The sequence below is a fragment of the Melospiza melodia genome, chromosome 24, assembly GCF_035770615.1.
Source record: "Melospiza melodia melodia isolate bMelMel2 chromosome 24, bMelMel2.pri, whole genome shotgun sequence".
In the NCBI taxonomy this organism is placed as follows: domain Eukaryota; kingdom Metazoa; phylum Chordata; class Aves; order Passeriformes; family Passerellidae; genus Melospiza; species Melospiza melodia.
In genome coordinates, this window is record NC_086217.1 from 3,343,684 (window position 1) to 3,361,337 (window position 17,654).

At 45.6% G+C, this 17,654-nt stretch overlaps 1 protein-coding gene across 1 annotated transcript in view; it reads left to right on the top strand.

Annotated features, from left to right (window-relative positions):
* LLGL2 (LLGL scribble cell polarity complex component 2) overlaps positions 1-8,703 on the top strand; it is a 33,271-nt gene extending 24,568 nt beyond the window's left edge. The window contains exons 15-26 of the mRNA XM_063175567.1: positions 527-819; positions 1,079-1,232; positions 1,508-1,658; positions 2,341-2,457; positions 2,969-3,135; positions 3,803-4,067; positions 5,140-5,290; positions 5,831-5,868; positions 6,320-6,367; positions 6,887-6,929; positions 7,622-7,683; positions 8,036-8,703. Of these exons, the coding sequence (XP_063031637.1) occupies positions 527-819; positions 1,079-1,232; positions 1,508-1,658; positions 2,341-2,457; positions 2,969-3,135; positions 3,803-4,067; positions 5,140-5,290; positions 5,831-5,868; positions 6,320-6,367; positions 6,887-6,929; positions 7,622-7,683; positions 8,036-8,043 (1,497 nt within the window). The 3' untranslated portion in view covers positions 8,044-8,703. The remainder of the gene's footprint in view (positions 1-526; positions 820-1,078; positions 1,233-1,507; positions 1,659-2,340; positions 2,458-2,968; positions 3,136-3,802; positions 4,068-5,139; positions 5,291-5,830; positions 5,869-6,319; positions 6,368-6,886; positions 6,930-7,621; positions 7,684-8,035) is intronic.
* The last annotated feature ends 8,951 nt before the right edge of the window (positions 8,704-17,654 follow it).

The following is a 17,654-nucleotide window of genomic DNA, read 5'->3' on the forward strand; positions in this document are numbered from 1 at the left end:
TGCAAGGAAAGGCTGACAGAATTGGGATTGTTCACCCTGGAGAAGGGAAGGTTTGAGGTCACCTAATTTCACCCTGGTACCTGAAAGAACCTACCTGAAAGAAGCATGGATACAGACTACTTACAAGGTTCTGGAATGACAGAACAAGGGGGAGTGGCTTCAAACAGAGAGTAGGTTTAGATTAGGTATTAGATAGGAAGAACTTCTTTGCTGTGAGGGTGGTGAGGCACTGTAGCAGGTTGCCTGGAGAAGTTGTGACTGTCCCATCCCTGAAAGTGTTTAAGGTCAGGTTGGATGGAGCTCTGACCAGAAAAGATGTCCCTGTGCATGGCAGGGGTTAGAACTGGGTGATCTTTAAGCTGCCTTCCAGCCCAAGCCATTCTGGGATTTTCTGTTTTCTCTAGTTGGTTTTAGACATTATCTGCTGTGAGAGATGCTGTAGTTGAGCAGCTGTAGGAAAGGGCTGCAGCTTGGAGATCTGCCTGCACAGCAAAAGCTGCAGCAAAGGTTGTTCTCTTCCTCTCAGGTGCTGGTGATGGAACTGAATGATGAGGATGCAGAACACGTGGTGGACCATGCTGAAGCAGATCTCCTGCAGGACCAAGAGGGCTATCGATGGAAGGGTCACGAGAAGCTCAAAACTCGAGATGGGCCTGTTAGATTTGAAGCTGGTTTTCAGCCATTTGTCCTTGTCCAGTGTCAGCCACCAGCTGTGGTCACCTCTTTGGCCCTGCACTCGGAGTGGAGGCTTGTGGCCTTTGGCACCAGCCATGGGTTTGGGCTTTTTGACCATCAGCAGAAGCGACTGGTCTTCGTCAAGTAAGTGTCATCTTTCCAGGGGGTCTGTGGTAAACCTTATGTTAATGATGACCTGGAATTACTAACAAAGCAAGGTGTGAGAAGTGATTTCTCAAGAGCTGTCACTTTAGCAAGAAGCTCTGCTTCTTTTTTCTCCGCCCTTGAAGATCTTCCAGAACATATAAATGTGTTCCAACATTTCTGTGTATCCTGCTGGACTCTTGGGAGCGATTGACCCCCAGCAGAAAGTGACCACGTGGCTACTATCTCCCTCTTCCAGGTGCACACTGCACCCCAGTGACCAGCTGGCCTTAGAAGGTCCCCTGTCTCGGGTGAAATCCTTGAAGAAGTCCCTGCGTCAGTCGTTCCGGCGGATCAGAAGAAGCCGTGTGTCCAGTAGGAAGAGGAGAGGAGGTGGTGGGAATGCCTCAGAGGTGAGGGCTTCACCTTTTTGGGGTCTGTCTGTTTGCAGCTTGGAACCTGCTAAGGCTGCCTAGAGCAGGAGATGCTCTCAGCCCTGCTATCAAATCAATAGCTATTGGTATGAGGGGAAAATGGCAATTTCTGATGCTCTGTTAGATAAAATCAGCCACATTTTTACAAGAGATCAGAGGACAAGTTCACTGGCGTGCCTTTCTATTGCTGCCACGCTCCCTCTCTCTCCCTGCTGTGTCCATCCCTGACTGACAGTGTCTCCTCACCTGTGAAGGTGCAAGAAGCAAATGCCAAGTTTGACCAGGACGTGTTGCAGGAGATGGAGCTGGCTCCAGTCCAGCGCAAGATCGAAGCGCGCTCGGCAGAAGATTCTTTCACTGGCTTTGTGCGAACCCTGTATTTTGCTGATACCTTCCTGAGAGACAGTGAGTAGGAAAAACATCTCTCTCCTCTTCCAAATGGGTTTTTACTACTTCTGCCAAGGAGTGTATTAGGATTTACTGCCAGGAAAACTCGGCACCTCCTGTGTCCTACTTTGTGCTGTGCTGAAAAACTGATATAGAACAAGAGCATATGTTGTCATGTAGAATTGTTATTTAGCCATTCTGGGCTGCTGGCTAATCCAAGGCAAGTGGCCATTCATCTTTGAATCAGGTCTTTATGTGTGATTTTCACATGTGCTGTATTGGCATCTGACTTTCTAGTATAAACTTTTCCTTCTCTCATTCCTCTGAAGTTCACCCCTGTCCCCAGCAAAGCCTTTTAATTTTAGTGAAGGTGATGGCTGGTTGTGCATCAGAGCCCAAACTGATAGCATGCACAAGTTTACTCTGCTCATCTGTGATATACATGTGTGAAAACTGGACACAGCAATTGTGGTGGTTCATGTGGTGGTACTTGTGCCTTTGCTCAGGTGCAGTGCCCTTTCTGAGGGCTGCTGGAGGATGTGTATTGGGAAGAGAATATTAAAAACGTGCAGTTTGTGCCTGGCAGGTCTCCCCTAATACAAAGATATTAAGGGTGCAAACAGAGGGAGGTTTTGTGTAGCCAAGGAAAGCTGTTATGTCATGGAGGGTGCCTTGCTCATGGGCATTTTTGTCACTCCAGGCTCCCGGCACTGCCCGTCCCTGTGGGCTGGCACCAATGGAGGGACAGTCTACGCTTTCTGTTTACGTGTTCCTCCAGCTGAGAGGAGGATGGATGAGCCTGTTAGGGCAGAGCAGGGTAAGTGCCTTGTGAAAGCAGGGTTCTGTTGAGTCTGAGCCATGGCTCCCAGGAGTTACGGCCAGAAAAGCAGGGTCACTCAGTTAGTGCTGTTATCAGTGATTGGAGCCAAGTGTGGCAGTGTCTGAGCTAAGCAATGCTCACTGCAGCAGCTGAACTGGAGCTCCAGGACTGCTTTATGTGCCTCAGCCTCATTTCCTACTCATTTCAGAAATGTAAATTTGTGTCAGCTGTCACTGAATTTTGCCATCAACCCTTGCTGCACGTGTCCCTTGTTCTGGCAGCTGGGCCTGTTGTCTTTATGTAACAATGGTTTCTGTTCAGCACACATCAGTCCAGTCTGAATGCCCTGATGCCCTTCAACTACCAAATCTTTTTAGGCAGCATTTCTATGACCACAGTATGTAGGTCTCCAGTGCTGAGAGGGTGTGAAGGGGTTTCTGACAGTGTTTCTGACTAGACTCCTGTTTGTTTTTTCTCTTTGTTTTTCCTCCTTATCTCGCCTGTCTAGCCAAAGAGATTCAGCTGATGCACAGGGCTCCTGTGGTGGGGATACTTGTGTTGGATGGACGCAGCACTCCCCTCCCAGAACCTCTAGAAGTAGCACATGACCTTTCCAAGAGTCCTGATATGCAAGGCAGCCACCAGCTGCTGGTGGTGTCTGAAGAGCAATTCAAGGTGAGTGTCACCTATTGAGGGAGGGAGGTGCCTCTGAATTGTGCATGAAATCTGCTAAAGCACTGGGCACTGCTCAGTGGAGAGAGAACTCTTGGGAGTGCTTGTTCTCCTGTGCCTGAAGAACTGCCCTGGGACAGCACTTCTGTTTGGTACAGTCCATAAACCAGGTGTGTGCTGGCAAAATGGTGTTCAGGATAGCACTGCACATGCTGAATATAGAAATTTTATGCCTGTATTACATTATACTCTTTGGACAAGGCTGCTTCTGCTTTTGGGTAAGAGCTTTTCTGTTGTTAGTGCAGAACCAGCAATTTTGTAGGTATTTTTGTGAAGTAGCTTAAAAGTTTCTTGTTTTGCACACTAACTCAAACTCTGTTCTCTTTCTGTGTAAATTTGTAGCCAAATAGGGAAGAATTTTGAAAAAAAAAAGTAGGAGAAGCATGGTTATAGCCTGAAGGGTAAAACTGATGTCAGAACAGAAAGACATTTTCACACTGCCTGTGGCTGATTCATTCTCATACCACGAGCAGGGGATTGGCTCTGGTTACACCTGTGTGCATTCCCTGTGAATGGAAACATTATCCAGGAGGGAGCAGCAGATGTCCTGGGGAGCTGCTGCTGCTGCCTTTGTGCAGGAAGAGGTGTCAGTGTCTCATTTCTGTGACAGGTCTTCACGTTGCCCAAGGTCAGCTCCAAACTGAAGCTCAAGCTGACAGCCCTGGAGGGCTGCAGGGTACGGAAGGTGACAGTTGCCAACTTTGGCAGCTGCAAGACTGATGATTACAGTGAGAACGACCTGGCAGTGCTGACCAACCTGGGAGACATCCAGATCATCTCCCTGCCCTTCCTCAAGCTGCAGATCCGCTACCCCTGCATCCGCAAGGAGGATGTCAGTGGCATTGCCTCCTGTGTCTTCACCAAATATGGCCAAGGTGAGGTGGGCTTCTCCCACATCATCCCTCTTGTTGTGTGCTTGAGACAGTGGGAAACAGCTTAGTGCTTTTTAGCTGGCTGTGTACACATGTGAGGTTGTTATTGTTAGGTTGGACGTGACATATATATACGTGATTAGGGTTTAAATTTTTTTTTTAATTTTGCATGTTTTCTGACATATACTTTTAACAAAGCATAATCTTAAGTTATTAACTACATCACAATAACTTATTACATTCATTAATGCAAAGCAATTAGTGTCAATATGATAAGCAAAAGTTTTACAGAAATTTAATAAAGCACATAGTCCAGCTTACAGAAATTTTCATGTATCTTTTCTAATCTGTTTCTATGCTAACAGCCTTGCCTTCGTTTTTGCTATAAACACACTCAAAAATATTCAATTGATATTTCTTCTATTAACTCAGCTTTGCTTACAAGCCAGCTGTGAAGCCCCTCCACATGAGACTGTTTCAGAAATGTGTTCATTGTGTGTTTCTGGGCAGTACCAGCACATGGGTTAGGAGTGAGTTTATTCCATTACTGTTAATGAATACAGGAGTGAATAGTGGTTTTCAGCTTGGTTGTGCCTCTTAGATAACTTCCACCTGGCCACCCTCCTCTTGTCTGGTGTGGGTGAATGGTTCTCTAAGCAGCAGGCTCTGGGAAATGGCTCCTGTGCCTCCAGCCTGAAAATGGCTTTCACTGCCTGCCTTTTCAAATGCCTGTGTCTCAGCACTCACATTGCAAAGCTGAGATCCTGTGGCTGCTGAAGATGGATCACTGCTTTCCAGTTCATTTTTTGCATCTTTCTCTGGTGTTTTTCCCAAGTGTCAGCACAGAACAACAGAATTATGTCTCAGCATAACCTTAAATTGCACAGTCTCTAGGCTAGCCAGAGGGGAGATGGGGTAATTTCTTCCTCAGTGATCCCTCCTTGCTTAGACAGCAGGAAAAGCAAACCCTTTCTGCCAAACATAGACCATGCCTAGATCTGTTCTTTTTTAGGATCACCTTTGGTTTGGAACTGTTTGCTGAGAATTGCCCTTATCAATTCCCAATCCCCTGCAGGTTTCTATCTGATCTCACCATCAGAGTTTGAGAGGTTTTCCCTTTCCACCAAATGGTTGGTGGAGCCCCGGTGCGTCGTGGACATGCCAGAAGTGACAACCAACAACCACGTGCACAAGCCTGGCACAGAGAATGCTGCCAGGAAATCCAGGTAATGCCTGTAACACTCTTGCACATGACTGTGTCTGAGCAGGGAAGAAAGAAAACCCCTTTAAAGTTAACATCCACAGAGGGGGTGGCATCAGGAAATGTAACCTTCCCCCTGATGGTTTTCCTACTTGGAGTACATTTGGTAGGACAAAGCAGGAAGCTTTGGAACATCCCTAAGCTGGAGTCACAAACTTAGAGAAAGCCTTGGCTTGCTTTGCTTGTTCCCAAGTGCTGAGGCTGAGCTGTTGCTCTGTGAAAGGAAATCCAGTGTTCCTCCTCTCCTCTTTGAACATCAGTGAGTAACAGTAGATCTGACCCTCACAGAGATTCTACAGATTTTTATTCCAAGAGTTTAGAAATGTTCTGTGGTGCCTGCAGACTTCTGCATCACCAGCATGTGGTGAAGCCCCTTCCCACACTCAGCAAACCATTTAGTTGATGTGCACTGGAGCCTCTTGTAACTGCCAAGAACACACAGAAATTCTCTGCACTCCTGTTCTTCAGCATCAGTAATTGTTTTCTGCCTCCTGTCTTTTTTTAGGGGACCAGGAAATAGTCCAAGTGACTGTGAAGAAGATGGTAAGTGAAAAAAATAAGTGTACTGAGGGTAGCGTGGTGTGTGCAAGCCTCAAAATGTCTTTCCTATTGCTACAGTTGATATTTTCTACCTAAGATAGGGAAAAATAAGAAGGATGTGGGGGAAACATTGTGATCTGCCTGGACTGTATTTTAGTTGATAGCTCTGAAGTAAGTTGTATGTGGAAGATTCTCTTACAGGGTAGAACAGAGTTTGCTGGAGGAAAGGTCTGAACTTATTTAGATCTTCTGTTGTCCAGACTAGTATTGCTGAAAGGAACAGTTCAGTGTGTGAGAGACTTTAAGGATTAGTTGTGAAGCATTCAGTAAAGTCAAAAAGGACTTAACGTGGGAAAAAAATCCAGTTCCATTGTGCATTTCTCCAAAACTGCACTTATTTCAGGAAAAGGGGAAAATATTGTTAGCTAAAACAAGTTTTCTTACTCTTCTTTAGAAAGGAAGTCTGGAAGGCTGATGGAACATGCCTTACTCAATGATGAAAGTGAGTGAGATGAAGTCTTGCTGCTGAGGGGGAAGGTGCCTTTCTGGGTGGGAAAAGAAGAAAGCTGCTGGGAATTTTGTGGATTCCAGTTCCAATGGATCTGTAATTACTGTCAGAAATGCTGAGTTTTCTTGAATCCCCGGAAATGAGGGGTTGGACAGATAGCCATGCCCTTGGGCAGGGGCTGTTCTGCAGAGCTGCATTCCCTGCTGAGATAAGAGAAGGATCTTTATTTCCAATAGGACTTGTGTAAGATGACAGCTGGAACAGACAGTTCCTTTGGGGCTCTGGTACACAGGGATTGGCAACATTTCCTCTGGCAACTGACTGCTTCAGTCCTGTGTGCCAGCCTGCCCAGTAAAACCTGGTTGGAGAGGCAGAGATGATCTAAGGGCTGACCTCTGAGTGTGGGAGGCAGATTCTGGAGGCTGCTCACTGGGAGGGTGGAATGTGCTCAGGCAGCTGCCTGAAAGCAGATTCCCCTGCTTTGCCTCACTGCTTTAACTCTCTGCTTTCCAGAAGTGCTGAAGGAGATCCAGAGTACTCTGGAGGGTGGCAGAGGGTGAGTATCAACCAACTTCTCCTCTTGATGGCTGGGGCTGGCAGGGGAGGGTGACAGCAGGGGGATGCCCACTTGATGGCAGGAATCCTTCTGCTGGAATCTGGTCACCTGTGCATCCCACAAGCTACCAAAGGGCAATAATGAGAGGCAGGTTCTCTTTCACATGCTGTCCCTTGACGTTTTTTATGAATAATGCTTTGTCTCTTTCTCTCCGAAAAGCAGGAGAGATCACATTCCCACCTCCCCAAGGAACAGGACTCTGAGTATTCGCATACAGGTTTCTATTTGTGTCAACCCATGCTGATCTAAGGGCAGGCCACACGGGCTAAGTTGGTCAAGGATGGGACTCTGGAGTTTTAATCCTGGCTTGACACTGTCCCTTGGATGTGTTCAGTGTCTCTGCTCCCATTCTGTCTGTACCATAGGGCTGAGCTACCACCACGGCTGCGGGGCTTTATCTCATCTCCCTAGGATGGTCAGGGGCTACCAAGTGTAGGCAAAGGACTACTGTCTGCAACAGGAGGCTTGGTGGGATTGGTAACTGCTGGTGTGGAAGGATCAGTGACTGCCTGACATGCTCTGCTCTGTGCACTTCCTCTGGACACTGCCTCATCCTGGTCTTCTGTTGGCATCTGGGAGTGAATGGGATGAGACTGCACTGCAATAAGGAATCTCTTCTTGTGTCATTGCAGGAGCTATGCAGAAAAAAATTCGGCAAGAAGTCCACTAGGACACGGACTAAGTAATGGAGGAGGTAGGTGAGGCTAAAGGTATTGGAAGCAGCCAAAGGAAGCAGAAAGAATGAAATTTCTTAATAAGCTTCATTTTATTTCACTGCTTTGTGCAGAACTCTGACCTGAATTTTTGGGGTGGGAATCTGCTGGCTGAGTGGTGTGTGAGCACTGTTCAGCACCTTACGTGCTACACCAGTGGTAAAGGAAGAGCTAAAAATCCTTTGAAGGCTCCTGACTCTTACCTTTATCACAGAGTGAGCTGGTGAGGCAGCCAGAGCTCCCAGCAGCAACCTGAGTCTATCAGCTCATTAGCTCTCATTAGCTTTCACTGCCTGCCTTTTCAAATGGCTTTTGCTTTCTTCCCTCCTGCAGCAGATTGACCAGAACTCATGGAGGACCTCGTGGCATTGGACTGAGTGCCATAACACTACTGACTGGGCAAACCGTCCTGGGGAGCAGCACCAGTGCTGCCAGCAGCCAGGCTGGGGAGCTGCAGCTCAGTGCTCCTGCCTCTGCCTCCCCTCTAGTGCCTCTTGGAGACCTCTCCTGCTGGAGCCTGCCTTGCTTTAGGACAGCAGTGGGTGCCAGCTCTGATGCACCACAAGCCTCTGAGTACACCTAACATTCAAATGTTTGCACATTTCTCTTTTCTACTGGGCTGGGTTTTAAATTATAAATGTTTTACTGCCTCGGTGCAGGATTTTAATAAACGCACACTGTTACCTCCAACAATTATTTTTTTGTACATTTTTTAAAAATCTTATGGGTATTTCAGTTTTAACAGAAACATTTAGAAATTTACTTTAAGAAAAAAACGTTAAGTAATATATGCTAGATTCCTGTGACTGCTGTATGTGGTATCTGAATGAGTAATTTTGGGGTTTGTTTGTTATGGTACTGTTAACTGGCTTTATGGATTTGGGTAGAATCTATTTTTGTAGCCATTCAAATCAGAGGAAAACTAATTGAATTTGATTTTTGTTTCAACACTACATTGCTTTTTTTTTTTTGGCAATAAAATTCTGAATTCCCTTTTGTGATCCTTGTCTCCTCTCATATCTATTCTGTCCTTCAACAGCTTCTTTTATGTTGCCCACAGGTGCCTGGGAGAAGGAGGAGCTGCCCTCTGAGCTGAGGGGAGCAAAGAGCACTCCTGGAGGGAAGCAAGGTGGTGGGTGGGAGGAGCAAAGGGATTGTGTCACCATCCTGCAATCCAGATGGGATGGGGATGCCAGGAAAGGGCACTGGTTCACATCACAGTCCCTGGAAGGTCATTGCTGGTTTGTCCTGAATAAATGTGCATGATCACACTGGAGGGAGACAGGACTGATCTGGCAGTGCTGCTGTGCTGTCTGCCAGTGGGTTTGGAATTGAAGCTGGTAAAACTCTGCAGAGAGCACTTTGGTCCTCTTTAAAATTTTTGTCCTTTATCCCTCACCTAACAGCACTTTTTTTTCCAGCTAAGAAAAAGAACAAAGTATTCTGAAATTACTGTAACTTGCTTGTAGCACTGTGACAGCCAGTGAGGAAGAACTAAATACTCCTGGAATGGAGCTGAGTTGCTGTCCTTGGCACACTTTGGAAACCTCTCCTTGGAAGCACTTTTGTTTCAGCCTCTCCTTGGGAGCCCTCTTGATCTTCCCAAGCAAGGCTGAGGAATCCTTTCTTACCTACAGCACTAGGATGGCACATTCTGTTCTGCAGGAAAAAATGCTTGTAGAGTTGCTCTGCTGGTGCTTCAGGCACCCTTCCTTCTAAAATTATTAATACCTCCTTTGAGACCTAATTTATTGCTAATGAGGTTTTAGAGAGCCTTCTCTTTCAGTTTCCATTTCTAAAGTAGTTTTCACTTCCTTATTTCTGTTTGCTTCATTATTTCCTTGTCTCTTGCTGCAGGACTGAAGCTGGCAGGGAGGTGTCCTGCTGTTTCCACCTCTTGTGCCAGGCATTGATGCTGCAAATTTACAGGAAATTATGGTTTAATCAGCAGCTTCTGAGCTGCTGTGACCCTGTGCATGTGCATCATCCTGGTGCAACCAGCTGCTTCTCTTTGCTCCTCACAGATGGACTCATTCTAAAGCCTTTTCTGAGTATTTATGTGTTGGCAGGCTTGGGGGAAGAGATGTGACAGTCTTACTCAGAGAGGGCAGAAGCAATTTATTATTTTCTCCCTGTTTTCACCCACATAACTTGAGAACTCCAGCTCCAGTAGGTCCACTGGAATAGTGAGAGATTCACAAAAATGCTACAATTTTTTGTAAACTCTAAAGTGCATTTAGATTCAAAACCTACAGCCAAAAAAAAAAAAATAAAAATTCCAGGCTTCTTATTTTCTTCAGAGGACAAGCCAGACTACAAATGGGATTGAGTAGTTTGGGATATGTGCTGTGGCAGATTCTTTTTTTCAAGCAGAGCTTTGGAACTGAAGGATTTACCGGTATGAGATCCTTGGCTTGTTGTGGGCAGAGACATTAAGAATCCTTTTCGAGCTCCTATGCCTAAAATTTCAGGAGAAATTGCAAAGGGACAGAGCAGGGCAAGGCTGGAACTCATGAATTGTGCTTTCAGTTGTGTTCTGAGTTGAGCAGGGAGGGATGGAAAGGCTTGTGACAGAATTAGGGTGTATTTTTTGTGCTGTCAGAAAACGAACAGCAAGTAAAATTGGTGATGGGATGAGATGGTCGTGAGCGGTGGAGCCTTCAATGAATGAATGTAAGCAGCTTTTGAATGTAGTGAGGGGAAAAAAAAATCCCTTTTCATCTCTCCCTTTCAGGAACTGCCTTCTGAGCCTTGTGGTTACTCTTAGCCTGCCCCTCAGCTGACACTAAAAATAATGGCCTGCTTCTGATCAGAGGATTCAGCTGCTGCCAAACCCCTCGAATTCTGTGCCTACCTCTACTTTTCACTTGAACTCCTTGTCTGGGCTCTGATAGAAGTTTGCTGGCGCTCTCCAAGAGCTAATGCTTTAATGCTTGGAAGCACTCTGAGGGCTCATTGGCCCTTATTAAGGTTATTGCCAGTCAGGCTTTGGCAGTGCTTCCCCCTTCTCCTGCTCTGTGCAGCCTCACAGGGCTCTGGCACTGGCAAGTGGCCCTTGGCTGCAGGAGCAGAGTTGCTGTTAACACTGACTTGAAAAAACCCTTCCAGCAATGCTGGCACAGCGTTCCCTGACCCCCACAGACCTGCTGCTCTGCACAGGGGACAGTCTTGGATCACAACTAAAGAACAAATTTTCCCCATCTGAGTCCACATTGGGTCCCTAATATGGGATGCTGTTTTATAGTGGCCTGAGTTTTAGGTCAAATGCTTTCTGGTAATGTGAGCTCTTTTATAGGGTGGTGTGTTTGCTGCCAAAATTCTCTACTCCTAGAAAAGCTTGGCCTGGAGCTCTATTTTTTTTTTTTTTTTCAATAGTAATACACGCTTTCCTCAGATGTTTAGGAGTTGAATATTTGCAGAATTTGTCTAACAGTTCTATTAGAAGAACATAAAGTTGGAAGGAAAAGTACTTTTCATCTTGGTCTTGAAGCCTGAGGCCTGTCTGGTTAGTGAGAGGATTAATTTTTTTTACAGCTTAATTGGTCTGTTTCTTAGAATATGGTTTGTGTCTGTGGCAGCTCAAAGGATTTCATGCCTGGGCTGTGGTCCTGAATTCAGCCTCCAAACCACTGCCTCTGTGGCCTCGTGGATTGGGATCCCTTTAATAGGAGCAGGAATTGGTATGGCTGAAAGATGAGACAGACTTTAGTGTAAAATTGCTTCTAAAACCCAGCAGTCCTTGCTAAGCCACATCAGACTTTATCTCTTTCAAGCAAAGCCCAAGGTTGTGTTGCAGCTGTAGCTGATTCCCTGGGGGAAGCAAGGTGGAAAAATTCCTTCAATATCTGCCACAAGCCCTTGGTCACAGGAAGGAAACTCAGCACCTTCACTCACAGCCCCAAGCCCCAAGTGCTTGGGTTATTCCTCAGCCTCTTTCTCCAACATGATGATGATGATGAGGGTGTCTGATCAGCTTTCTGGGTCAGATGCAGCTTCCCAGAGGCCCTGCAAATCCCTGTGTGGAAAGGCTGCTGTAGCTGCAGGATGGTCCTTGAGATCATCCCGGCATTGATGAATTTGTCCCAGCTGCTGCCCAGGTAGGAATGGCCTCTCCCAGGTGTGATTTTCTTGTAATGGAACTGATGTATGCCAAACTCCTCATTTCCATCTTGCCTCTTGTTCCTTTTATGCACGTTGGCTGATCCATGGGGATGAGCTTGCTGGGAACACAACCAAGACAGGAGAACTAAAAGGCTCCTTGCCCTTGTGGCCTGTTTCAGTAGGAAGGCAAACAGACAAAAAGGCACTTTGAGGCTCTTCCCTCTGCTCACCTTTTCCCCAGCTAAATGAGTAGAAACTGATCTCTCCAGCTCCTTGGGCACAGCTCTTGTGTGCAGAGCTAAGTTATATTTTAAAAGGTTTTTCTGGCAAGGGAGCCCTCTTTAAGATGGCCCTGAGCATGTGCTGACAGCACCAGGCAGAGCCACCCGAGCTGGAAGGAGCTGTGTCTCCAAGGGCAGAGCCCAGCCTGGCCCTGACTCTTGCAGGGCCAGACAAAGATCTCTTCCTCCTGTTTGCTCCTCTGCCAGATGAGTCTCTGCATTGTGTCCTTATTCCTACAGACTCTGCATATTCTTCATTTGTTTAAGGGCAATCTCCTCTGCTTATGCTTAGGGCAGGGTCTTCAAGAAATGAAGCTTGGATTCTGCTCACAGTCTCCTTCCTTAAAGGGAACTTCCCTGTATCGGATTGTTGAGCCCTTGAAAAGTAGGCTGAGCTCCTAAAAAACCCTAATTGGTAACACAAGGACATCTCTGAGCTGCTGGACATCACCCCAAAAGTCAGATATTGCAAGTGAAGCCCTGCTGGGGTATGAGTCCAAGCAAGCAGAGAATATTGCAGGATAAGAGAAGGCTTGGTGTTATTTCTTAGACAGTAAATTGAGAAAAAAGTGGCTTCAGCTATGGCTGGGGGAGCTTTATTCCAAACTGCAAGTTAGCCACAGGAATGGAATTTGGGAGAGGTGTTTTTCAAGGGTGGGATTGTTCTGTAGACAAACACATCCTCCTGACTTTATTGTGACACAGATAAGAGCAGATGACATGCAGGCTGTGACCAAAGGAGGTATCAGAGTCCTTAACCAGTTTGATTACCTGTGATCTTGTCAGTTTGCTCACAGTTCAGAGCTGGTGATATTTGCCTGTACTTTCATTACAGGAAGACGCTTTAAATGTAAATTAACAGTAATGAGGATGTGAAAAAAAATCAATCTCAAGGAAATTCAGCTCTGTCAAGATAGATCCATGAAGCACAGTTCATGGAAATAATAAAATTTAAGCATTAGGTGATAGTTACTATGGATTTAACATTTAAAAAAGGCTGATTTAATTTTATACTTAAATTACTGAAGCTCCAGAGCAGGTGGCAATTCCTCAGCCCTAAATGCTCCTGAAGCTCTTTGCTGAGAGCAGTGTCAGCCCAGGCACTGGAATTCCTGTTTGCAGCATCCAGGGTCCATCCTAAAACACCCTGGTTTGAAATTGGTAAGTGATATATGAGAATTTCAAAGTGAAATAATATCATGTCATCTCTCTGAAGAGCTTTGCCCTTTTAAAGCCTCAGGCCTTGGATTGGACAGAAACCACTCCTGCTCCAATTCATCTCTGTTAGCTGATGTTGCACAGGCAGATTCCTCCTGACAGTTCTCTGCCCATTCATCTCTTCCTTAGAGGTTTGTTTAAACCACTAAAAAATCCTGTCTGAGGGTAAGATCTTCAACTAGTAATTTTTAGTGCACAAGAAAAGTGCCCATTTCTCAGTAACTTCATTCACAGGCAGGAATTAATGTATCAGAACTCCATGTGCCTCATTAATTAATAACATGGGATGCAGGTACCATTAACCTGGTAGATTTTCTTTGAGAAGGAACAGGGAGTACCTGTGATCCCTTTCTGTTTCAGAAGACTGAGCAGGCTTGGTTCTGCAGGTGAACTTGCTCACAGAAGTGCTTGTTCTGCATCTGCTTATGCAGAGAAAGAGTTTTCCATTGGAATGTGTCCTGCATGGAAGTGGCTCAAATTCTATAAGCTATTTCCTTGTCACAGTGATATCTGGTGAGAGAGATTTATGTGAGGATCTCTCCCGTGCACAGGGAGAGGTGAGACCTCTCATAAAATGAAGAAGGATTTATCTACAGAAGATTAAGGCAGTTAAATATCTGCAGTGGAACACAGCATAAGATACAGGGTAGTTAATATTAAACGAGAGAAAATGTTTGTTCATCCTATAAAATAAATGTCAAGTTTTGGAAGCAATCACCTTGAGAAGAGTCTTTGAGTGTCTTCAAATGCCTGGCTCAGCAAACAACACCCAGTTTGTTTCAGATCTTCAGTAAAAGCATAATAACAGTGCCTGTGCCTCAAAACTGTAAAGACAATATCACAACGCATAAAAAACGTGAGTGGTCCAAAATCTCATGAAAGTTAACAAACTTCCACCATAGGATAATGTGCTTTTAACAGAGCCTCTGGCCAAGTTTCCAAACCAAACTTTCTTCCAGGAACCGTGGCCTTCCTGTACCCTCCCCCTGGCAGAGTTCAGGAGCTCCAGAGTTTCACCTTTGTGGCCAAGGTCTGTCCTGCCCTCCTGTGTTCCTGCTCCCTTTCTTCTCTTGGTGCACAGGTGTGCTTTTAAATTTAATTTTTAACTAACTAATGCCTTATGATCTGGGATAAGGGAACAACCAGCCAAGGCAATTCCAGGCAGGCAGGCCTCTCAGTCAGGATGAAGCTCAGCTTACCTGTAAGATCAAATTGCACCGAGGTGACCACCAGCCCTGGAGCAGAGGAAACAGCTGGGGAATGCACTGGAAGGAAGGAGTGGCCCCACAGAGTCGGTGTGGCTGCAACACGAGACCTCACCCTTAGCCGCATGGTTCCTTCACCCTTTATCTCTGCAAGCTTGTTAGAATCTGCCGGGGATTTTCAGCTACCTGGGTGTAATCATTTCAGCCTGCCCAGTCTGACACTCCACTTTCAGCCTCTGATTTGTGCTCTGGGGGCTCAGCTGCTTTCTGCAGAGCACTCATTTCCCACGGGAGAGCAGCCCTGGGGCTGCAGCCCACTCCCCTCTATTAAAAACCCTCTTGCTTTCATGTATAATTGCGTTGAAACCCGGTTTAAATCCGGGGGATTTCACTGACTCAGAGGAATTCTCTATCAAACCCAGGGTTCCCAGCTGTGCACAAACAGGGAAGGAGAGCAGGGACACAGCTCATTTGGGGCCACCCAGGTTCCTTGGTGTGCCCAGTAAAAATAAAGTACAAACAGCCCATCCCGAGTCCCAGAGCAGCACAGGGAGCAGTGGGATGAGCCTGGGGCCTGGTTCTGGCTGCTGCTGCTCTCCAGGAGCTCACTGGTGCTACCAAACCAGGGCTGGGTTTAGTGCAGCCTTGCCTGGCCTTTCCTCCTGTTGTGAATAAGAAGCTTGACTAGGCCAACATTCAAGCAGCAATCAATTTATTATTTAATATGGTAAAGTATGAGCAATACAGAGCTGGGTACAGCGGGGGAAGTTTTCCCTCCAGCTGCACGCCGATAATTGATGATTACAGGTATTTATAGGGGTACTCATCAGCTTTCTCAGCTGTTTCTATTTCCAATTTTTTTTACTCATTAGCAATTTTTATTCCAAATTATTACATCACAATTCTATACACTATTGTGATCTTAGTTTCTCAGGATGTATCTCAAAGGAGTATCCCCAGATGGTGACGGTCCAGTTTCCCTTTGGTCGAAACCATAAACCCTTGAGGTGATGTTCATCTTCCTTTCTCAAGCTGTTTTTCTCTGCTTCAATAAGGCATGAGATAAGCATATTTCCTTTATATATATTCCAAAGCTATAGTTTCAAGGATACAAGTAATATTCTAACATTATACTTCAAAAGGTTATTATTGCAGAGCTTTTTTATGGATTAAATGCAGGCAAAAAGCAACATCTTTAACACCTTAATTCCAATGCTCCTAAATCAACCAGGGTTAATTGCAAACAAAAGATGAGTTCAAAGGCCTTTTTCCATGCTTTATTTTCCTCAGTTATTATTAGAATTCACAGCTCTCCCATTGTCTGGGTCCACACATTTCGCATTCACAAATACACACATCACCTGTTTGTACCTGACACGAAACACAGCTTTGCATCTCACACTCCTCGTTTTGCTCCTTTTAGACACAACCACAGAGGTCACTCGGGGGATTAGAAGGGAGCAGTCTGAGCCCTGTCTTAGCACAGAGTCCTTCAGCTCACCCAGCTCAGGTCCAGCCCTGGGGCTCTCTGACCCTGGGCTGGGGCCACTGCCTGCAGTGTAACAGAATCATCCAGCCCTGCTGCACGCAGGCAATCGGGCAACAAAGTGCTCCTGAAATATTGAAGGGGGCTGTTTTCAAACCTATGTAACTTAATTGTTTTGGTTTCTCCTTGCAATGAATATTTTATTTGGCTTCCTCGGGTTATGGCTGGGGAAGAGGCCCTTGGAGACCTTTTGGCTTGTCCTAAAATAGCTGGAAGAAAGCAGCAGAGCCCAGTTTGAAACAGCCAGAGGTCAGGAATGAGAGGTCAGGAATTCTCCCTCAGTAGCCTGGGGTACAGGATCAAAGGAGAATATTTGCTGTCAATATGAGGCAGCATATGATATGGAAGCCAGAGTGGAGATATTTTATATTAATGCAGTGGGGGAGGGGAGTGGTGGGAAGGAGGGGAGATACATAAAAATATATATATTTTTAAACACTTCTTAGAGGCTTCAGGGTCCTGCCTGGATTGTCAGTTCTACTTGCTGCGGAGTCAAACCAAGAGGAGACCCTATTTATATATTTAGGGTGCTAATCTTCAAAACAGGTGTTCTTAAGAATTGCTTTGGCCAATCTCTTTACCTGAGCTATTACCTAGCAAACAAGGAGGTTGGGAATTTATACAAAGTGTAATTTCTCTGATCAATCACAGCCAGTTTCAACTCTTTCTTTGGTGTGATTTAGTAATTTTTAAAAATGGAGTTACTTTTTGTGTCTCTTTTATGCAATAGCATCAAAAGCTTTTCTTTTATCTAATTGACTTAAGAATTTGCAGTGAAAAGGGGATTCTGATGTTTTATTACTCTTTATCAACTTTTTAAAATCATAGCAGCTTCTCCTCCCTGCCACACACATGGGGAGCTTAGAGCTGAGAGCCCCGGGGCTTTTCTGCAAGATTTGTCAAGGAATTGATGCTCCACGTGCCATCAGTCATTCTGGGCTTTACAGAAGAGATTTCTCTTTCCTGCAGAATGACTTGTGGACAGATAACAAAAGAAAGTGATGAAATAATTAACTGCACTGTGGCTCTACAGCCTCATTCTTGTGAACTAAGAGAAGTGGAGCATCCAGGGACAGAAAGCTTAGGTAAAACTCTTGAGTTCTCCAGCTCAACCCCCAGTTTTTATATTTGCTTTTTAATGGAGGAGTCCTCAAGGTACAGAACGTAACAGCCAGGGCTCTTGGAAAGAGGTGGACAAACAGGTCCCACCCAAACCAATGCTGCACAGCATCTAAAATCTTATCACATTTTGTGTTTAGGTCACTTGTTCTGGTGGCTGGCCAGACCTGAGTTCATTTTGTTTAATCTCCAGCTCCTCTGGAAAGGCTTTTTGGGAAGAGGAAGGAAACCTTTCAGAGCCAGTGGCAGCCTCAGAGCTGTTCAATCCTGTTCTCCCTGTGCTGTCCCTCTGCACCTGGGGAGAGCAGGGGAGGCTCACCCTGAGCATTTGTGCTGCTCTGATACCTGATTTATTGAGAGCAGCCCAGGCAGGGCAAAACCATCCCTGAATTAAACAGAGTTTGATGGACATGAACACTGCTGTGAGTAACCTCAGCCTGTCTGCAAGAGGAGAACAACTTTATTTGGAAATTCGAGTTGAA